At 39.9% G+C, this 20,658-nt stretch overlaps 1 protein-coding gene across 1 annotated transcript in view; it reads right to left on the bottom strand.

Moving 5' to 3' along the window:
* HCN1 (hyperpolarization activated cyclic nucleotide gated potassium channel 1) overlaps positions 1-20,658 on the bottom strand; it is a 290,597-nt gene that overhangs the window by 240,179 nt on the left and 29,760 nt on the right. The window contains exon 2 of the mRNA XM_045021684.1: positions 18,798-19,221. Within this exon, the coding sequence (XP_044877619.1) occupies positions 18,798-19,221 (424 nt within the window). The remainder of the gene's footprint in view (positions 1-18,797; positions 19,222-20,658) is intronic.

Genomic DNA, 20,658 nt, shown 5'->3' on the forward strand with positions numbered 1-20,658 from the left:
CCCTATGAATTCCCTCTCTTAAATAGACCCTGTGCTTGCTGCTTGTGTTTTACTCTCATGTGGATGGCCTGCAAACCCCACTCACATAGAATCTCTCTGGGAGACAGACTTCCCAGTCTGGAGTCCCTGGGAGGTGGCAAGGTAAACTTGCAACACCCACCCATGCAAACACATCTCACTGCTATGTACAGGAAGGTGGCCTGCTTTGCTGGTCCCTCATACAGCAGGACCACTGCTGCCTTCTTCCCTAGGTGGCCTAGTTGAGTGGCATGATGTACCATATCAATAACCTTTAAACCACAAGTTGATGAGAAGGTGTGTGTGTGTATTGTATATCAATTCTCAAGAATACATGTTCACTGTTCAATATTTTCATCATTTCACCTCTTCTAAATATTTTATGTGGACACTTTCCCTATTGATTAACAGAATAGATATTGCTATACATTCCTAACTGCTCTCTTTGCTGGATGCTTTGTTTTGAACTGAACATTATGAAGAATTACACCACAGGCACACAATGTATTTAACATTTTATAGTTTTTAATCACCTTTATGATGATTTGTGTTGATGAAGCACTTCGTGCACATGATTTGTGCCTCATTTTAGGTATGAATATACTTTAATGACCTCCTGAAGTTATTGACAAACAAAAAAAAATGCCCCCACCCGACATTAATTCTGCAGTATCCTTTAAGTCACTTTTGTTGTTGGGGGTTTTTTTTGTTTGTTTTTTAAGATTTTGTCAGAAGTATCTGGGAAAACAAAGCCTCCTGCTTAAAGGCAAGAGTTGTGATGTCAGAATTGATGTAGAGCATGTTACTGAAATCATTGTTCTGGGTCCTTCTTCAGCATGGAAATTGTATGGATACAAAACAAGGTTTTAGGTGACAACTCCTTATTTGATAACATTATAATAAGTCTACTAACAAGACATACTCATTTTGATTTTGTTCTCTTGTTGCTAGAAACCAAAGAGAGAACCTGACCCACTCTCTTGACAGATATCTAGATTTACTAGCATATTAGCTTCGACAAATGAGATCTGTGAGCAGCACTTCATTCCAGATGAATATGTACCAGTACAGCATTCAATACTTACAGCTGTCACAATTTCCCTGTGAACTGTCATAGGCTCCCTCATTTAATCTATGTGTACACTAGCACTTTTGCCAGTCAGGGGTATGAAAAAAAAAACAAAAAACACACCCCTGACCGAGACATTACACTGACAGAAATGCCAGTGTGGGCAGCGCTACGTTGGTGGGAGATGCTTTCCTGCCATCAATGGCAGTAGCCATAGCTACTGCCATTGATTGTATCAAAGTACATCTACCTTGAGATTTCCAGTTTGCTCTGAGAAAGCACTAACTGGGGATGCATTTTTATTTAGGGGTGGTTAAATTATGCTGATGGAAGAGCTCTCACACAACGGTGAAGTGTGGCTATACGGGAGACCTTACAATGGTGCAGTTGCATTGGTACAGCTATGCTGCTGTAAGGTCTCTAGTGTAGACATAGTCTAAGATACTGCAGATGTTCATGTTTTCAGTCATAATTAGCTTAAGACTAATCATCCCCTCCCATGGAAAAACCTGTGGGAAGAGAAGTTTCTTTATGAACATCAGATTCTGGATATATGCTTTTTACCTTGGATGAGGTGGGGATTCAAATCCCTTATCCCACAAATGGGAAGGGAGCATGATCCTCTAACTGCGCAGAGCTTTTAGGATTATGGGAAAATCCCAGAGCACCATGGGAGGACCATTCTGCTTCGTAGATTACCATCCCACTGGCAGCATGGCTTCCTGAGGAACCATCCTGTCCAGTGGCTTCCCATCTATACTTTAATCCCTGCCCTCTCTCTGAGGCATTAGAAGGCCTGGAACAAGAGTTAAAGTTGAAAGGAGCAGCATTAATTCCCGCTGGAGTTTTTCCACAGAAAACTTGTGGTTTTGCCAAAGGATGGTATTTATGAAGAAGATGTTTCCCAATTTCTGCCCTATCAGTTGCTCCTCCCTCACTCTTCCAAACCATAAAGCAAACTACTTTCATGGAGGTAGTCCATCGGGTTGGAGGAGGAAGGAAGGATGATGTCTTAGGTTACACTCTCCAGCCCCCTATCCTCTATACAAGACTGATTTCTGAAGGCTTTTCTCTTCTCTGCCTTTCAGTGGAAGGGATGATTTGGGACTAGATAAACAGTGACTACAGACACCCCAACCAAAAGGGGTACTCACAAGAGGTAGGTGTCATGCCATTACACTTGGAAACTCTTTTCTAAAAATGATTCTGATATCACATCAATCCAGGAGCTGGGATCTTAAGGGGGATGCAGGGGATACTGGAGACACTATAAAATGATGAGAGTTGGCAACACAGAATTGCTACTCTTTCAAAAAGAACCATAAATATACCCATCTTGTTTGTAGTACTGGAATATTAATTAAATCCCTGGAGGAAATGGTTTGCCCTCTGAGGGCCCGTCCACTCCCAACTTTCCAGCTGGCTACTAAATAGATTCCCCTTTTGCAGGTTTATCACTGTCCAATTGTAGGCCACTTCCCCAGTGGTCTATTGGGGGGGGGGGGACCCAGGCCTGTCCACTACTCCAGGTCCCAGCCCAGTAACTCTAAGAATAGCAGCCATGTCCCACAATGTCCCTTTAATGAAACTGCTTTCAGTTCCCTGGGCCACTTCCCTATGATCCCAGGGCCAGATTAAGGCAGTGGCTTTAGGGGCTGCAGCCCAGGGGGCCCGCAAAAATAAATTACAGGCAGTGATCTCCAACTCTGGGCCACTAAAAGTCCCACGGCACAGCAGGGCACTCAGGCAGGTTGCCTGCATGCCGTGGCCCCACACTGCTCCCAGAAGTAGCCAGCTGCTACCATGTCTCTGCGGCCCCTGGCAGGGGTTGGGGGTGAAAGGCTCCTTGCACTGTCCCCAGCACCGTCCCCACAGCTCCAATGGAAGCTACGGGGGCAGCACTTGCAGGCAGTGTACAGAGACATGCTGTCCCCCTCCCCACAGGGGCCACAGAGACATGCTAGCAGCCGGCTGCTTCTGGGAGCACCGTGGGGCTATGGCAGGCAGGCAGCCTGCCTGAGCCCTGCTGCGCTGCTGGCCGGGAGCCGCCTGTGGTAGCACCTCCTGGCCAGAGTCTGCACTTCACCACAACCCCCTGCCCTGGATCAGAATCCCCCTCCTACACTGCAATCCCCTGCTCCAGCCCCTTCCTGCACCAAACTCCCTCCCAGGAAAAAGACTTGTATATACAAAATCTAATAGCCCCAGACCCACAGGAGAGTTAATATTGCCCTGTGTGGCCCCAGACTTCACCAATGCTTCTCCCTTACCTCAAGGCTTATCTATGCTCAGGCCAGCACTGAGCTATCCATGGTGCTGCAGCTCCCTATAGCCAGCCAGAAGCACCAGCTGAACTCCTGAAACTCCAGTGAGGAACTACAGCTCCTTTTATACTAGCCTGCAACCCTTTGATTAGCTAGACATTTGCAGCCTCCCCTCCTGATTGGCTGCTTCCTGTGCAGTCTCTCTAGGCTGCTTGGAGGACTTACCTCCACTGCTAATTTTCCTGGGACAAGTATGGCAGGACCTTGAGGCATCCAGCAGGGGGCCTCTGGGCCTAGTACACCCCATCACACTAGCCTTCCTAGTTGCAGAGAAAAACTTGGAAAACATGAACCCTAAAGGCTCAAAATCCAGAAAATAAACAAAAAGAACCCAGAATATATTATTTTAAAAAATCTCATGATCTGAAAGATAATCTTGTGATTTTTTTTTAATGTTTGAGGCTAGTAATACTGCCTTTGACCCACTTTCCCAATGTATACTTTGACAGTATCAACAGAATATATGGAAAGAGCAGCTCCATGCACGAGGATTGTCCGCATCATGCCACTCTGCATGAATCCACTGCATGACACTCTGCATGAATAGACTGTGTAGAAATAGTTGCAACCCTAAATATTCAGTGTGCCAAAGTAATCCATGAACTGCTCATTTGGCAGAGGCTGCTTCTTTTTTCAAAGAACATGAAAAATGCATGTTGCATATAAAGTACTGTTTCCTGGCATGACCTGAAAAAATGCCTGGGCCTATATTTGAAACAAAATTTAAAAAAAAACATTGTTTAAACTGAGACTATAACACGGTCTTCTAGTCTTCAAAGATTTTGGAGAAAATATAGCTTAATCCATGTTCCAAGTTGAGTGTGAAGTATTAATTAAATATAGAACAGTGACAAAATAAACCGCACTGGCTAAATCACTGATTAACAGATTAATCATATATTCATTGGAACAAATTGTTTTTGTGAGCGCAAAGCCTAACACTTGTACATCTGAGTGTATTTTAATTTTACATTAACAGGTTAAAAGTAGAGGCATATGTATGTGCATGTGCAACTGTGTGTGACAAAATGGAGTCCAGGTAGAAGAGTAGTTGAAAATTTGTCTCTATAAAATAGAGCTATATGCAAAATTGAAACCTGGAGTGTGTGAAGTGAGCAGCAACTACCTATACTTTGTCTGAATTTGACACCATTTAATTGCTTGATCTGCCCTATTTTGCCCCGTGATTTTCAAAATGTGAGTCTCCCAAATTGCTCAGGTATTTTAGTGATGGAGGTAAGCAGCTAGATTAGACAGGTATTATGACTGCACACACTAATCAGGTATTTGCATGAATCAATAACCAGACAGAACTCTAAATAATCTGAATACACACTCATGGCAATTGCATGTATGAAATTATGCATACATTTGTGTAAGCAGTTGTGCACAAGACTATGGAAAATCAGGAATTAAATATCTCCATATTGATAATTTTCATGGACAAATAAGTTATACATGTGGCTTTCCAGATAACGTAAAGTTAAGAAACCTTGTTTACACAAACACACACACACACCCACCGATTATAGGTTACTCTAGTTCCTGTAATGCAATTTAAACAAAGTAAAATATGCTTCTCTAATATTAAAAAGATCATTAAACTTTAATATGTAAGTGTTAAAGTATGTCTAAATTCACTCACTTTGATAGTGCCCCTTTAACATTCAATTGAAAAAATAAGGTAAGTATAAAAATCATTGTATTAAAAAATAATGCATGGTTCCTTTCTCCATCTCTGTTAAGGTATAGAATATATATTGGTATTAGTGTAGCTAGTGCTGGAGCACCATTGTAGCATAGTCTTTTGAAATACTTATGAGCTTCCTCCATGGAAGAAAGAAGGGAAAATAGTGCCTCGGTGTTTTCATTTACTCTAGGCAGTTGAGTGATGAATTACTGTAATTCATTCAGAAGCATTTCTGCAGGAAGTCATAAAATTTCCATGGAAGTTACTGAGATACAAGCCACAAAAAAACTTTAGATGACTTCTCAGTCTGTTTCTCACTTATGCTTCCCATTGCAAGCCACATACAACAATACTGTGAAAATAAAATTAATCACCATCCAGGCCATTTCATTAAGTAGCTAAATAAAAAGAATTAGTACAGACTTACTGGCTCTTAACAACTCATTTTAATGTTAAATCAGGTTAACTATTAGATGGGACCAATTATCCAGTTTCAAGAATTTTAGTCAGAATTTTAGTCACTAGTGAATGAAAAATTAATGTACTATTTGAATTCATATGACATAGCAATTCCTATGCTGTCTGGTTTTAGACATATTACTGATGTTCTGAAAGGTGATAAAGTTATTTTGGCAACCCTGGAGTTTGCCTTGGGGGGGTTATTTTTGCTCCCTTATTTGATAAGTATGGCTCCTGTCTGGATTGATAGTCAGACCATGTTCATGTTATATAATGTGTGAAATGCTTCAGCTATACGACTACGGTTCAAAGCACATGTCTTGGGAATTAAAAAAATTGTGAAATGGTCAAAAGGCAAAATAATTGGACAGCACAACAGCAGTGAATTTGCCCATTATTTGTCATATTGTGAATTGTTTGGTGAACATTTTATTGATCAATCTTTCAGTTTTTAAGATCAAGGCAATTTTAAAATGTTATGTTTCCCATCACATTTCTCCCCTCTCTCATTTTTGTGGACAGGATTTGAGAAAGAGAAAAAAGACAATCGATTGAAGGGTCTGTTTACAGCCCTAGTACAAAAATTTCAAACCTGGATGCAAGTTAGACTCCTAAATGTATATTTAGGCACCTAGGACAAGACTTTCAAAGGTGCTTGACAGTAAAAGTTTCAAAAGCATCTAGAAGATTTAATAGCCAAAGTCCCATTATCAAAAGTGACTTAGATACTGAGGATCTATGACAGAGAGGCCCATTGGTGCCTGCTGGCAAAGGGTTCAATGTTGCATAACAGCAACTCCTAACAGGCCTGACAAACTAACTATACCTAGCACTCACTACACCTAGCTCACTATACCTACATGGTATTTATCCACAAATGATGTCATGTGTAGTCTTAAACGAATGCCAGGGTCACTCTGGTCATTAATATATTATGAAATGTATGTGTGAGTACTATGTAAAGAGTTATGTATGTATGCTAACATATATTCCTAAAATCTGTATTTTGGCAGTGTTGACAAACAGGTTTCTGTCAGACAAAGGATGTATATTCACCTATCTCACTTCAGATGTAAATTTAGCATTGTAAGCCAACACAATGGAAACTCTATTTACATACCAACTAAATGTGGGAGGGGAAATCAACAGAGAGTCAAGACACTGGAGACTGAACTACAGGGGTTTGTCGAGTCTCTCAGGGCAGCCAATAAACTTTAGGGAGTATAGGAAGATACCCCTTCATCTTTCACCAAAGAAACAAACAGACAATGCATTTACATTCATGAAAACAGAATCCAAATCAGCCTTGGTTAGAAACTCTGCAAAGGATATGTGGGTGAGATAAGCTTCTTTAGACAAATGGTTAGACTGCTAACATGATTCCTAGAAAGCAGACTAAACTTCATGATTTTGTTTTATATGTAAGCATTCTGTTTCCATTATACGTACTCTATCTCTTAAATCTTAATGTTTGATTAAAAAAAAACAACAATCATAAGTTTATTTGCTTATAAATATAACTTAGTGCTGTGGTAATGTAAAAGGAGCTAATCCTGAGTTGAATCATTAAAGCTGGTGTGAATTCTGTTCCTTTGGGGACAGCATATCTGACAGTACTGTGGGTGTTCAGTGGATAAGTGATTGAACCTATGGGCAAATGCTTCAAAACAGGCACAGACATTGGGCTACACCTACTGTTTAACTGCAAGCAAAGTAAGGACTGGCCTTGCCCAAAGGAGATTGGGTGACTATTAGACTGGAGTATTAAGAAGTTGACATCTGGTTAAGCACAAACAAGGCTTTCTCTCACAGGGGGATAACAAGGTGACTCAGTCCTGGGTACCCAGAGAACCACAACAGAAGCCTAATATTTATTGGCTTTCAAAGTGCCTAAGTGACTTTTGAAAATGGGATTTAAATTACTTTGAAAATGTTATCTCCGGGTCACTTAGGGGCACAACTCCTTTCAAAAGTCACTAGAATTTGTACTCCTCAGGTTCACAGATTCCAAGGCCAGAAGGAACCATTGTGATCATCTAGTCTGACCTCCTATATAATACAGGCCATAGGACTTCACAAAATAATTCCTAGAGTGTATTTTTTAGAAAAAAATCCAATCTTGATGTAAAAATTGCCTGTGATGGAGAATCCACCACATCCCTGGATAAATTGCTTGAATGGTTAATTACTCTCTCTGTTAAAAATATGCCTTATTTTGGTCTAGCTTCAATTTCTGAATTGGTCTAGCTTCAATTTCCAGTCATTGGATAATGTTAAGCAACCAAAAATGCACATAGATACCTAGTGGGATTTTCAACAGCACCTATGTGCCTAAATCCCACTGAAATCAATGGGAGTTAGGCACCTCAGGGCTTCTGAAAAATCCCACTAGGCACCTGTATACATCTTTAGATGCCTGAATACCTTAATAAATAATAATAATTAAATTAATAATACCACTGGCACTTTTTAAAAAAATCTCACCCTAGGCACTTAAGAGTGGATTTAAGCACCTATCTGAAAGTACCTAGGTTTGAAAATGTTGGCCTCAGTGCATACTGCTTTCATCCTCTCCAAAGTTTTTGCCAAAAATGGAGCATGCAGTGTTGTTGTTTGGGAGCATCTGAGTCCCAGAAGTCAGAGACAGAAAAAGCCTATTAGGTCACCTAGTCCTACTCCTACTCAGTGCTGACTTATTCCCTACAGTATATATGCAAGTGCTTTGTTTCAGGCAAAGGGACTTCCAGTTCTTCCCTTGGAAGATTATTTTGCACACATTAATGAATCTCACCTGCACCTTATTCTATCTTAGTGACATCTAACTTCTCTTCTTTTGTTAGTCATAAACTCTAAACAATAATGCTTTGAGGAAATTGAGGAAAACAACTCAATCCTTCAGGGGAGAGGGGTGGATAGGCAGGCCACATTCACTTCTCCCCATTCTCACTAGCATCCATCAATGCATGATTTACATCCCATTGCTGCTTATCTACTGCTGTTGTGTACTCTTTCACTATCACTTATTTGAAAGGCTGTCCAACAATTCATGTCTTTATCCGGAGAAGGAATTGACCAATTTGGGTTAAAAGTCAATAAGAACTGTTCTCCTAATTCAGTAAGGCACTCTGGGAAGTCTCACCCAAAGTCTCTCTGAGGCTCAAGAATATACCTCTACTCCCTCGACCTGGTTTCAAGCTTGCATCATAATTTTTTCATCAAAAGAAAGTTCAGTAATTGTAATGACAGTCATGAAGGGAATATAGGAATAGTTGGCATTTACTTTATCTAATTAGTTAGTTATTTTTAAAATGCAAATATATATATAAAATTGTACAATTTGAAGCATTTATTTTGAAATTTACTAACATTTTATTTAAAATAAAACATTTTAAAAAGCTCAAAAACAATGTTTCCTTTTAGGTCAAACAAAATGTTTTCATCTACCTGAAGCAAGTCCTCCTCAAACACACAGTTTTCAGAATGGCCAAAAAAACAAGTTATTGTAGATTTTGGAGAGACTTATTGACACTTCAGAAATTAGCCTCAGACTATTCTTAAAAAACTCTCACATTTAGGTTCATGGTTGTGTAAATATGCCCATATAATTTAGTTTGAGTTTAAATCACTTTATTTCATGCATTTGGCTCCTGCTCTGCACCTGATGCAGCACAACTACATGCCATCCCTGGCTCATGGAAGATTTTGAAATATCACCTACAAAAATCTATGGATGGGAAATTTGGTAGGACCAGCAAGGAGCAGAGAGGGGAAGGGATACTGCATGCTGGAGAAATGCAAGGGTGGCTGTTATTCCAATATGGGCTATCTGCCTCCCATTGGCCAGCCAGAGTCTATCCTTAGATTCACTCTAAGTTGACTGATGCAATCACACAGCACTCTCCAGATGGTTTCATTCAAATCATTTCAGTTTTGTAGAAGAGCACTCTGCTTCCACTCTCTAGTTTTAAAACAGTGCCCTGTTCCCCAGTAAAGAAGCAATAGCACTAAACATTTAAACAAGTAGTCCCAGCCATGCAGTTGTTATAAACTGATAACATTCCACCATCATTGTAAAGTGACACACCTAGTATAAGACAATGATGTACAAATACCCCCTAATCAGCAGGTTCTAGTGACAAGCACACCATCCTGACCACCAGCTGCCTAAACCTTCCTTAGATGCCTGAGCCATTCCTGCAACAAAACCCATCTTCCACCACTGCTTTAACTATCCCTACCCTTTATACTCCCAAAACTCCAATCACAAGAGCAATAAAAAAAGGTTTTCTGATTTTTCTATTTTAAACCAAAAAAAAAATCATTCTAATTGACAGCTCTTACTCAAAATAGACTCTATGATTATATAATCTTGGAGTCTAATGCATCACCTTTTCATCCATTAAGACGTGACTGCTCCAATTTAAAAACTAAAATGTGTACATCAGCAGGATGCTAGGGAGAAATAAAAAATTTTTCCTACCCATCTTCTGACCATAAATCCTTGTATGGCTAATGCTTACAGTATTATCTGTCCCAGAAATTTCATCATTCATTAACTGTTCCCTGTAAAGGTGACTTGCTGCTTTTCTATAGATCACATATTTCAGGGGATTATGAATCTCCCATTTCAATTTACACATCATGACACATCAGGTTATCAACCAAGGTACATTTTTTTTTCTTCTGAAAAAACATAAACTGGGTAAACCAGCCACACACACACACATACACACACATACACACACTCCTCTGGTTCAAATGGAGCAAAAACACCTAAAAAATCCAACTTCTAGCAAGGGGGTACTGATAAACTTCTGTCTTTTTCTGTAGGGAATCAAATGAATGTGCATAACATTTGGTCACCACAGGGAAGGATCTCTCAGAAGATGCAGCAACCAACATATAAGGCACCAATTTTGCAAACATTTGCACATATGCTTAACTTTACTCCCACCCGCAATCCGTTTGGGGCCAATGGAACTCTGCTGATGGCTATTAAATTAAGGTTATGCCTTCATATTTTCTGGACTATAGGCTGATGCCTTAGAGCAATACAAGCCTAATCCAATGCCACTGAAATCAATGGAAAGACGCCTACTGACTTCCGTGAGTGCTGAATCAGGGCCATAGTGGGCACCACACTCCTGTCACATTCAGGTACAGAACAAGCACAACCAGGATCCCAAGAATCCTCACTTATGGTTTTGCATTCCTAGGCCCAATACTGCAACTTTGTTCATTTGCAAATTTGACACCATCAGTTTGGGATTAAACAAAGACTGTGAATGGCTTGCCAACTACAGAACCAGTTTCTCCTCCCTTGGTTTTCACACCTCAACTGCTAGAACAGGGCCTCATCCTCCCTGATTGATCTAACCTCGTTATCTCTGGCTTGCTTCTTGCTTGCTTATATTTACCTGCCCCTGGAAATTTCCACTCTTGCATCCGACGAAGTGGGCATTCACCCACGAAAGCTCATGCTGCAAAACGTCTGTTAGTCTATAAGGTGCCACAGGATTCTTTGCTGCTTTTACAGAACCAGACTAACACGGCTACCTCTCTGATACTCTGTATTTTAAACATTTCTCCATTTTAAATAGAGATTAGCTAAACAGAAGAGATTCATAAAATGAAACAAAACAAAAAACTTGCAAATAAAATGTTAGTTAGTGGATATAATGCTCTGTTAGTTTTGTGTGTCTTTTTAATGTTTATTTTTCATTTTTTAAATAGGAAATTCCAAAATGGTTTTAATAAGCATTTTAATAAAAACTGGCAATATAAAAATATGGAAAACAAAACAAAAACAATTACTTATTTTGTTTCATTTAAAATTAGAACTAGCCAGGAAACAGAACGGCAGTTTGTAGTTTTGGGAATTTTTTTTTTTATCCCAAATCTGAATGAAAAGCCAAAAACACTACATTTTTCATCGAGCTGAAATCCTGCAATATTTCATTTAGGAAACACCAAAATGTTTCCATAATGGGAACTTTTCAGTGTTTCTGAAATAAAATATATTCCCTGGGATCCCAGGACCCTCAGCAACCAGTGAGGAAGGCTGCCACAGAGCCATGGAACCTAGAAGCCTGTGAGTCCCAGCAGCTGTGGAGCCAGGAAGCTTTGGTTCCCCAAGAACCTGCCAGGTGCATTGCCAAGGAGCCAAGAGCCTGGGAAGCCATGGTTCCTCAGCAGCCCACTAGGTCAGGAAGCCAGGAATCCAGCCTGCCCAGGAGCCTGGGGAAACCTGCCTGGTTTCCGTTGAAAGATTTGTCTAGATCAACGCAATCCAGCAGAATGTTTCAATTTCAACCAATTTGAATATTCTAACAGAAAAGGTTGCATCAGAACATTTCCAACCAGCTCTGTTTAAAGTTTTTATTATTATTATTATTAATTAATTATTTTATTTTTATGTTAGAAAAATGTAAGCCTTTCTGTGGAAAATTCTGTTATTTAAAAATGTATTAAAAGTTTGTTAGCTCTACCCATTCTGTAGACATGTAAGCACATGGGTATTTTTAAATACAAGTAAGTCCCACTGAAGTAGGACTACTCACATGCATGAAATTACTCATATGCTAAATGTTTATAGGTTCAAAATTCAATATCAAAGCGTGTGTTATTTGATTATGGGGAAACAAACACAAAGAAGTTAAATGATTTGCCAAAGTTCACTCAGCAAGTCTATAGCAAAGCCACGAATAGAACCAACATCATATGATTCTAAGGCCTATGCTTTATCCACCATCCTTCAGAGAGAACTGTGGACAAGAGCTAACATCCTTAATTTTGCCATAAAGGAACAAACACAACAGCCTCATGGTTTTGCCAGTCACTGCCATAATTATATTTCTAACTTTAGCCAAGAACATTAACTTAGAGGTAAAGATTCCTCTGTCTAAATTTTATTTTGTCAAATATAGCTGCATATTTTAGGGGGGGTCACGGTATTGCCACCCTTACTTCTGCACTGTTTTCAGAGCTGCGTGGCCAGAGAGTGGCAGCTGTTGGCCGGTCGCCCAGCTCGGAAGGCAGCGCCCCGCCAGCAGCAGCAGCAGCACTGAAGTAAGGGTGGCAATACCATACCACCCCCTTACTTCTGCGCTGCTGCTGGCAGAACCTCTGCCTTCAGAGTTGGGCTCCTGGCCAGCAGCCGCCACTCTCCAGCCACCCAGCTCCGAAGGCAGCACCACTGACAGCAGCAGCACAGAAATAAGGGTAGCAGTACCGCAACCCTCCCTACAATAACCTTGTGACCCAACCACAACTCCTTTTTGGGTCAGGACCCCTACAATTACAACACCGTGAAATTTCAGACTGAAATAGCTGAAATCATGAAAAGTTCAATTTTTAAAATCCTGTGACCCGTGAAATTGACCAAAATGGACCATGAAATTGGTAGGGTCCTAGCCATGAGCATGGTGCTGAAAGGGAGCAGAGAGGCAGAGCTCTTCAGGGCATAGAACTGACAGGAGAGGCAGTCTTGGAAATTGAAAGCGAAAACTGCCTTATATTGTTTGTTTCTATTATATTCAGGGAAACATGATTTTATATCCTTTTTTTTTAAATAAAAAGTCTTGAACCAAAAAATATACCTGACTTGCATTATCAAATTTCTCCTCCTAACTGAAACAAACCTGAAAGGACCCAAATATTGGCTAAGCATTCAGGCTCAGGGAGCAGTATTATTGATGCCTGTTCTGTAATTACAAGTAGCAATACAAAAAAGCAATCTCTACGTCTATTACAAATCATGTTTTTAGAAATACCTTGGTGAAGAAAGCAGCAGTTTGAAAGAAATGTATACAACCAAAATAGCTGAATACAAACTCAAGAGTAATATGCCAGATTCAAAATAAGAATTGTCAGTGCTGTCAGTAAAGTAGGAATTTTACAGAAAAACTTAAAGCCATACGTGAGTTATTCCCCACTTAAAGGTCCATTCACTCAAGATGATAGAAAATTTTTTTGAATAGCTAATTAGTCACATAGAGACCTCAGACCTATTAAAAGTAAATAATTTGATAAACATATCCCCATTTTCTACTGGAAGTTTTACCATGAAAAATAATAGTTTTTAAATTTAATTCAAATTCAATGAATATTTTAGGTGAGCAAGTTTCCCCTATCAGTTTGCTTCTAAACTATTCATTGTGACAACTGCATTTGAGTATTCACTTCCCATGATTCAACAACTGTGCTGTGTGATCAGTCACTTAAATCACATAGTATTGTCCCTTCTGTCTGATTCTTTGAATTCTGTGAAGTTATACTAGGTAGAAATTTGGTCCAGTATTCTATATTTAATATTTTTGGAAGTGCGTGATGAGCTGTCAGAGGAGGAAAGGAGCCTTTTGCCAAAAAGAATACCTTACATACTAATTCCCCCTTTTCTTTCAAAAATTTACTTACTTTAAAATTGTGTAGTTTTATTTAACAAGGTATCATCTGTTTACTGCTGTTTGGGTTGTAAGTGTAGGGTACTTTAGCCGAAGTGAAAAAATAATAGGTCTAGGTTAATGTCAATTTATAAAGAAAGAAACTAAATTCCTGTCAAATTATCCACTCCATCTTTGTTTAAATGTTTTCTCTCATTACCACTCATTGACTGACAAGGGTCTAAGTCAGGGGTGAGCAAACTACAGTCTGAGGTCTGCATCTGGCCCTCCAGACGTTTTAATCTGGCCCTTGACCTCCTGCCAGTTAGTAGGGTTGGGGGCTTGCCCCGATCCCCGCATGCTGTGGCTCCGCGCGGCTCCCGGAAGCAGCAGCATGTCCCCCCTCTGGCTCCTATGTGTAGGGGCAGCCAGGGAGCTCTGCACGCTGGCCTCACCCCAAGTGCTGCCCTCACAGCTCCCATTGGCCAGCAACCATGGGCAATGGGAGTTGCAGGGGCGGCCCCTGCGGACAGGGAAGTGTGCAGAGCTGCCTGGCCGTGCCTCTGCATAGGAGCCGGAAAGGGGACATGCCACTGCTTCCGGGAGCTGCTTGAGATAAGCGCTGCCTGGAGCCTGCACCCCGACCTCCTCCTGCACCTCAAACCCCTGCCCCAGCCCTGATCCCACTTCCACCCTCTGAACTCCTCAGTCCCAGCCTGAGGCACCCATCTGCTCCACCAACCCCTCATCCCCAGTGCCACCCCACAGCCTGTACTCCCAGCCCGGAGCCCCCTCCCACACCCTGAACTCCTCATTTCTGGCCCCACCCAAGAGCTTGCACCTCCAGCTGGAGCCCTCACCCTCTCCTACACCCCAACCCCCAATTTCATGAGCATTCATGGCCTGCCATACAATTTTCATACCCAGATGTGGTCCTCGGGCCAAAAAGTTTGCCCACCCCTTGTCTAACTACTAACATGGGCTGACATTAACTATGCTCCTGTGACAGGGTGTGCTGAGTCGGGAGCTGACTCAGCATCCTGTCACTCAAATCCCCTCCAATATAGGTTAATTGGGACCTAACTGGAAGGTCAATCAACATAACACAACATGGCTACTGCTCAGGAGCTAATTAGAGAGGGAAGAAATCCCAGCAGCTGTGAGCATATAAACTGAGAGGAAGGAAGCCCTGGGAAAGGGGAGAGCTGGCGGAAGGCAGAGTTGGCTGTTCGAGCCCCATTTCATTCCCCAGAAAAAAGTGGGGGAGTTTGCTTAGCTTAGCTTGAAAATATATGTAAATAGTACTACAGGTGGCAGCCTACTGGAACAACAAAATACAACATGGTGGTGGTGAAGGAGACCTGAAGTATTGTAGCCTGTACTTAATCTTTAAGGACTCTCAGGAGATACCCCATGACAGCTAGTCAGAATTTATATAAACTATACGCAGGCTGCAGCTGTGTTCCTTCATAATGGTTCATGGTTAAAGGGAAATCTTCAACACTACACACATTACTGTCTCAAAATTGCTGAATGTGGCTATTAGCAGCTGGATACTAAATTATGTAAAAATGGACAAAGAAAGGAGAGTACGTGAACCTGTGTGAAAAATATCAAATAAAAATCCTTTTATAGTTGCAGCCCATTCATCTTAGAGTTCTGGGGATATCCCAAACAATTCCAAACTGTCTTTTGTAGCTTAGGTTATAAAAGAATCTCAGTGGGATCAGTGTTATTATACAAGCATGTTTGTCGTCTATTCTGTTTTCCTGAGCGCATTCTGTTGGCAGTTTCTTAAAATAAGGAATCACTTATGGCCCTTCTGGTTATTTTGGCCTCGTAGTCACCATTCTTATCCAAATATGTAGTATTTCAGATTTTTCTAAATCACATTTAAAATCCCACATCAGCCCATATGCAAAAAGGATCAAATACTTTAATTTGTATACAGAGAAACAGGTTTTACTTTTGTGTCATCAACAAAGTTAATAATTGTTCTCTCTCATGCATGTACATGCACACTCATAATGCAGTGTAAATAAATACCAGCAAAGGTCTGAACACTCTGGGGGACCATACCACTAATGTTCTTTCAAGCACAGCTCATCCTACACTTGAACTATCTTTGTTTTCTTTTAAGCTGTTATCATATCCTAATGTACAGTCTATAATCTGTAGCTGAGATAATCATGTAGAACATTGTCAAAGACTTCACTAAATTTAAAATAGCAATATGCTATTAGAGGAAATGAAAGCAAGTATGAAAATCCATGAGGAACTTTACTAAAATGTCAAAAAAAATGCATAGAATGGGAAGAGAAATATTTTTCATTGGATGAATTTCATTCATGTATTCATCAATACTTAGGGTGACAATTTCTGATTTAGTCCACATTGTTAACACATCTGTACATTTTCAAGGTCATTGGGACCGTTTTATAAAAAGCAAAATGTTTGTTTTTTAAAAACCAATATGAATAGCTTGTTTTGGATTCTTTTTCTGTCTTCCTAGTGGTGCTCAGATATCAAGGTGATAGGCATGGTAGACATTCCCAGAGAATGGACTGCTTATAACCCAACAAACACAAAAATTGTCAACTCAAAAACATTTCTGAGGATTCAATAGTGGAATCAAGGAAGAAGTAACATGGCAGCCCAAGAGAGAGCGTGTTTGCCCCGGGGATTCTCAGTGGCTGCCAGCTGTAAAATAGATGGAGCATCTACTCAATTATCTTTGCTTTGGACTCATTTCTCTGTTTGTTGTTGGGTGGTTTTTTTTTGTTTGTTTGGTTGGTTGGTTGGGTTTTTTTGTTTGTTTTTGTTTTTTGGTGGGGAGGAATATTGTTTGTGCCAGTTTATTGGCCAACAGAGATGATACAAAACATTTGCCTTTTGGAAGAGAAACCTTTCTGAGTATAAACATTATGTCCCTATATTGGAATTGAGATCTCACGTCTATTATATTGATTTAAAAATATTGTGTTTGCTCATAAATTGGAAATTAGTACTTTTACAAATCATTTGTAGCACCATGATTTGTAGCATGTCATTAACTTCTTTTGATCTGAACCAAATTAATGTCATTGAAAACAATTCACAAGAATATCCCTCTAGAAAACACGGCAGAGGTAAAAGCAAAGGTTTATGGGAGGCCTGCAAGAGTTTCTTAATCACTTGCCATAGCTAAACTGAGTACAAGAGTACAGTGTATTGTTAACATTTCAATAATAACTACACTATAATACAGTATCACCTACCATGTCATTCTAGAAGGCAAAAATAAGCAGATTTCACAAAGAAAATGTAAGGAGTGAGTCCAACTGGTACTGAGCATCAGCAGCTCTCATCAACCTGCATGGGATTTCAGTTTTCCAACCATCACCACTGGCTTGAACAAGAGTTTTATACTGTACTCTACACCTCTCAGGGCCAGGCCTTTAACACAAACTGATCTGTTTGCTGGATATTATGGACAAACTTAGTGTTTATTTTTTTTTAAAGGAGCAGGAGAATCTAGTGCACTGAAAAGGGTACAGCTGATAAACATATGAGATGGAAAGGGCACCATAATATCCTACAGCATTCATTTCACAAAAATATTCTTTAGTCCCATAACCTTCTTCAGGTTTTTTACTCAACAGAAGTCTTAACAGTCAGTAGTTATATTTTACTGTTACTTTTGGCAGTTCCCCACACTTAAAAAATAAACAACAAAAAAATCAAAACAATCATGGTCTGCAATTTCAAAAATGGATATAAGCAAGAAACTAAATGACTGATTTGTAATTATTTGTGCAGAAACCCTTCCCAAATACATTTTCCTGGCTATGGTAATATTTCCTGGCATGCCAGATACTAGGGAATGCCATTCATTCCTGGAACTCTGGAGAGGTAACCTCTGTCAAGTTGGTAGATAGCATGAGATCATTCCCCAAAGTATTACTCTTGGAAGTGGGTAGGTAAGAAGGAGCTAACTCAAGACTGTGGCAACCACCATTTTTAAACCAGGTCAGTAATCAAAATATTCAACCTACACACAAGCCTTCAGGACATTTGTATTCCAAAGACCTGCTAGATTGGAAATGCTTTCCATTTTCACTGTCATAAGATGGAAAGTGTAACACAGTCAAAGTTAAAACGTTCAGGATTAACACAAGGGTTTAGCTGCGCAGGTCCTATTAATTTTTATGGGCATCAAACCATTGTGAGCATCTAGATTGCATCTGGAAGTGAGTCTCCTAGCCTGGGTCGACAGACTTGGATTGCCTGGGGTCATACTAGCATGATAAAAATATCTGTATAGACATTGTGGCTCAGGCTCTCAAGCCTGGGGACTGGTGGGGTGGACTTGAGAGCCCAAGTTCCAGCCCAAGCTACAATGTCTACACAGCTATTTTTGGCATGCTACCACGAGCCCCGCCAACGCAAGCCTGTCAACCTAAGCTGAGAGGCTTGCTCCCTGATGCTATGTAGACATACCCTAAATTGTTTGAAACAAATGGGGGACAGTATAAAGAAATAGTTTTACCAGACAGGATTCCAGCTGACCCCTGAATTTTACAATAGAGTCTCATTCTGAGCCCCTGCTCACACACAGACTCTTCTGCCATATATACTCTACACTTCTCTATATAGAGAGAAAATGGTAACACCAGTATGTCTTCTTCATACAAACAGGCACATCAACTAGTCCTTATGTGTAAATAATCTGAATGGGCAGTAAAGATGCCTTTTTCCAAGTCATAGATTTCATGATTCCCCATGCCCAGTTTATGTATATCTCTTTAAAGAGTTCTAATTCTTAATTTTTAAAGGAACAGAATGTTAGTGAATGGATATATAAATATATGTCTTACCTCCTCCCACTGGTGTATGTATCGAATTAATCTCGAAAGACGTAATAAACGCAACAGGCTGAGGATTTTTGTAAATCTCACAATGCGAAGGGCTCTAGCCGTCTTGTAAACCTCTGAATCCATCCCTTTTTCTACAATGAGAAAAATATAATCCACTGGTATTGATGAGATGAAGTCAACCACAAACCAGCTTTTTAGGTAATTCATTTTGATGACCTTAGGGTCCAGTATTATTTCAGAGCTGTCTTCATTGACAGTCCCAGTTCTAAAATTCATGATCAAGTCCAATAGAAAAACAGTGTCTGATGCCACATTGAAAATAATCCATGGTGTTGTTGTTTGTTCTGTAAAGAATGTGATTCCAACTGGTATGATGACAAGATTTCCAACCATCATTATAAGCATGATTAAGTCCCAGTAAAACCTACAAGAAATAAAAACAACAAATAGAATTATTGATGCAGTTATAAAATTAAAAACATCAATTTAATACTGAGTATCTATATTGTAAGCCCTTTGGGATCAGGTTCTTGTCTTTGCATCTGTCTGTAAAGAACCTGGCACACTGTAGGCAATATGGAAATCAGTGGCAGCTTTGCCTAAGAGAGGACTACATGATGAGACCCATATACACTATTATTTCCTCTGTGTATTTTATTTATTCTATTAAGGCTATGAGAGTTCCTTCTTTTAAGCCATTTGAAACATGCACAATCACTGTAAAGACTAATAATTATATAAAAATTACACAATCTGTCTACTTGTGATTGGCATCTGGGATAAATGCAGGATTGTGACAAGGCATTAGCTTATTCCCTCCATGGCATATCTAAAAGGTGAATATGTGATTCAGTAGATTTCCCCAGACTTCCTGTCAAAACCTATCAGTATGTTTACATAAAAAGTACTGATGCCTGGTGTCAATCATGACTGCATTAGCAAGCTAATTAAGTTTTTTCTTGCCTTCCATCCAAATGGAAACCCAAAATCTAGCAGATAAGACACTAAGTATACTCATGCCATGATTGCACTGGAAAAAAACAGTAAACCCAGAAAAAAATAAGACCCAAACAACAACATCCAAATCTTCACCCATTTTTTCAACCTGAACAAAACTATCTTTTGTGAGGTACTAAAATGTTTGGACAGTAGAGCTGTGAAAAATACTTTTGGAAAATAATTTATTCACTCTAAAATGCAGCATTGGTTAACCAGAAACCATTAATGAATTTATGTTGAGTTCACCTAATATTTTCAGCCAAACTGAAAAGTTTTGGAAATGTCAAAATGGAACATTTTGTTTTGATCCAACTTGAAAATTTTCCTTTCAATTTTGGGCATTTTGACGAAAAAGCAAAGTAAGATGATAATCATAAAATGGCCCGGGGACAGAGAAGAGAAGAAGGAAACCTCCCTTATAACCTTTATACTGGTGGTTAGGAAACACGGGACACTGGGATATTCTGATATGGGTCATTCTCAATCTCTCCTGTTGAAGCTGTCCCACTTTGTCTAACTAAGTAGTCGTAACAGCAGAGACTTGGGTCTCCCACATGCTAAGTGAATGTCCTGATCACTAGGCTATATAGATTCATTCTCACTCTCTTCCCCTGGCCCAATGACTACGAATTGACACTATGAATAACAAAAGTCATTGGAACAGATTCAACAGGAGAGATCGAGAAAGACCAATACCTAAACATCCAATAGTCAGTAGTTAGATCATTCATCTGGGAGGTGGGAAACCCATTTTCAAATCACTTCTCTGGCAGAGATAGTAGTTGACCCAGGGGCTCCCAAATCTGGGGTGAGTTCCCCAGCTAGCAGGCTGAAAGTTCTAATAGCCTCCTCCATTTTGTGA

This window comes from Mauremys mutica, chromosome 6, assembly GCF_020497125.1.
Source record: "Mauremys mutica isolate MM-2020 ecotype Southern chromosome 6, ASM2049712v1, whole genome shotgun sequence".
Lineage (NCBI taxonomy): Eukaryota > Metazoa > Chordata > Testudines > Geoemydidae > Mauremys > Mauremys mutica.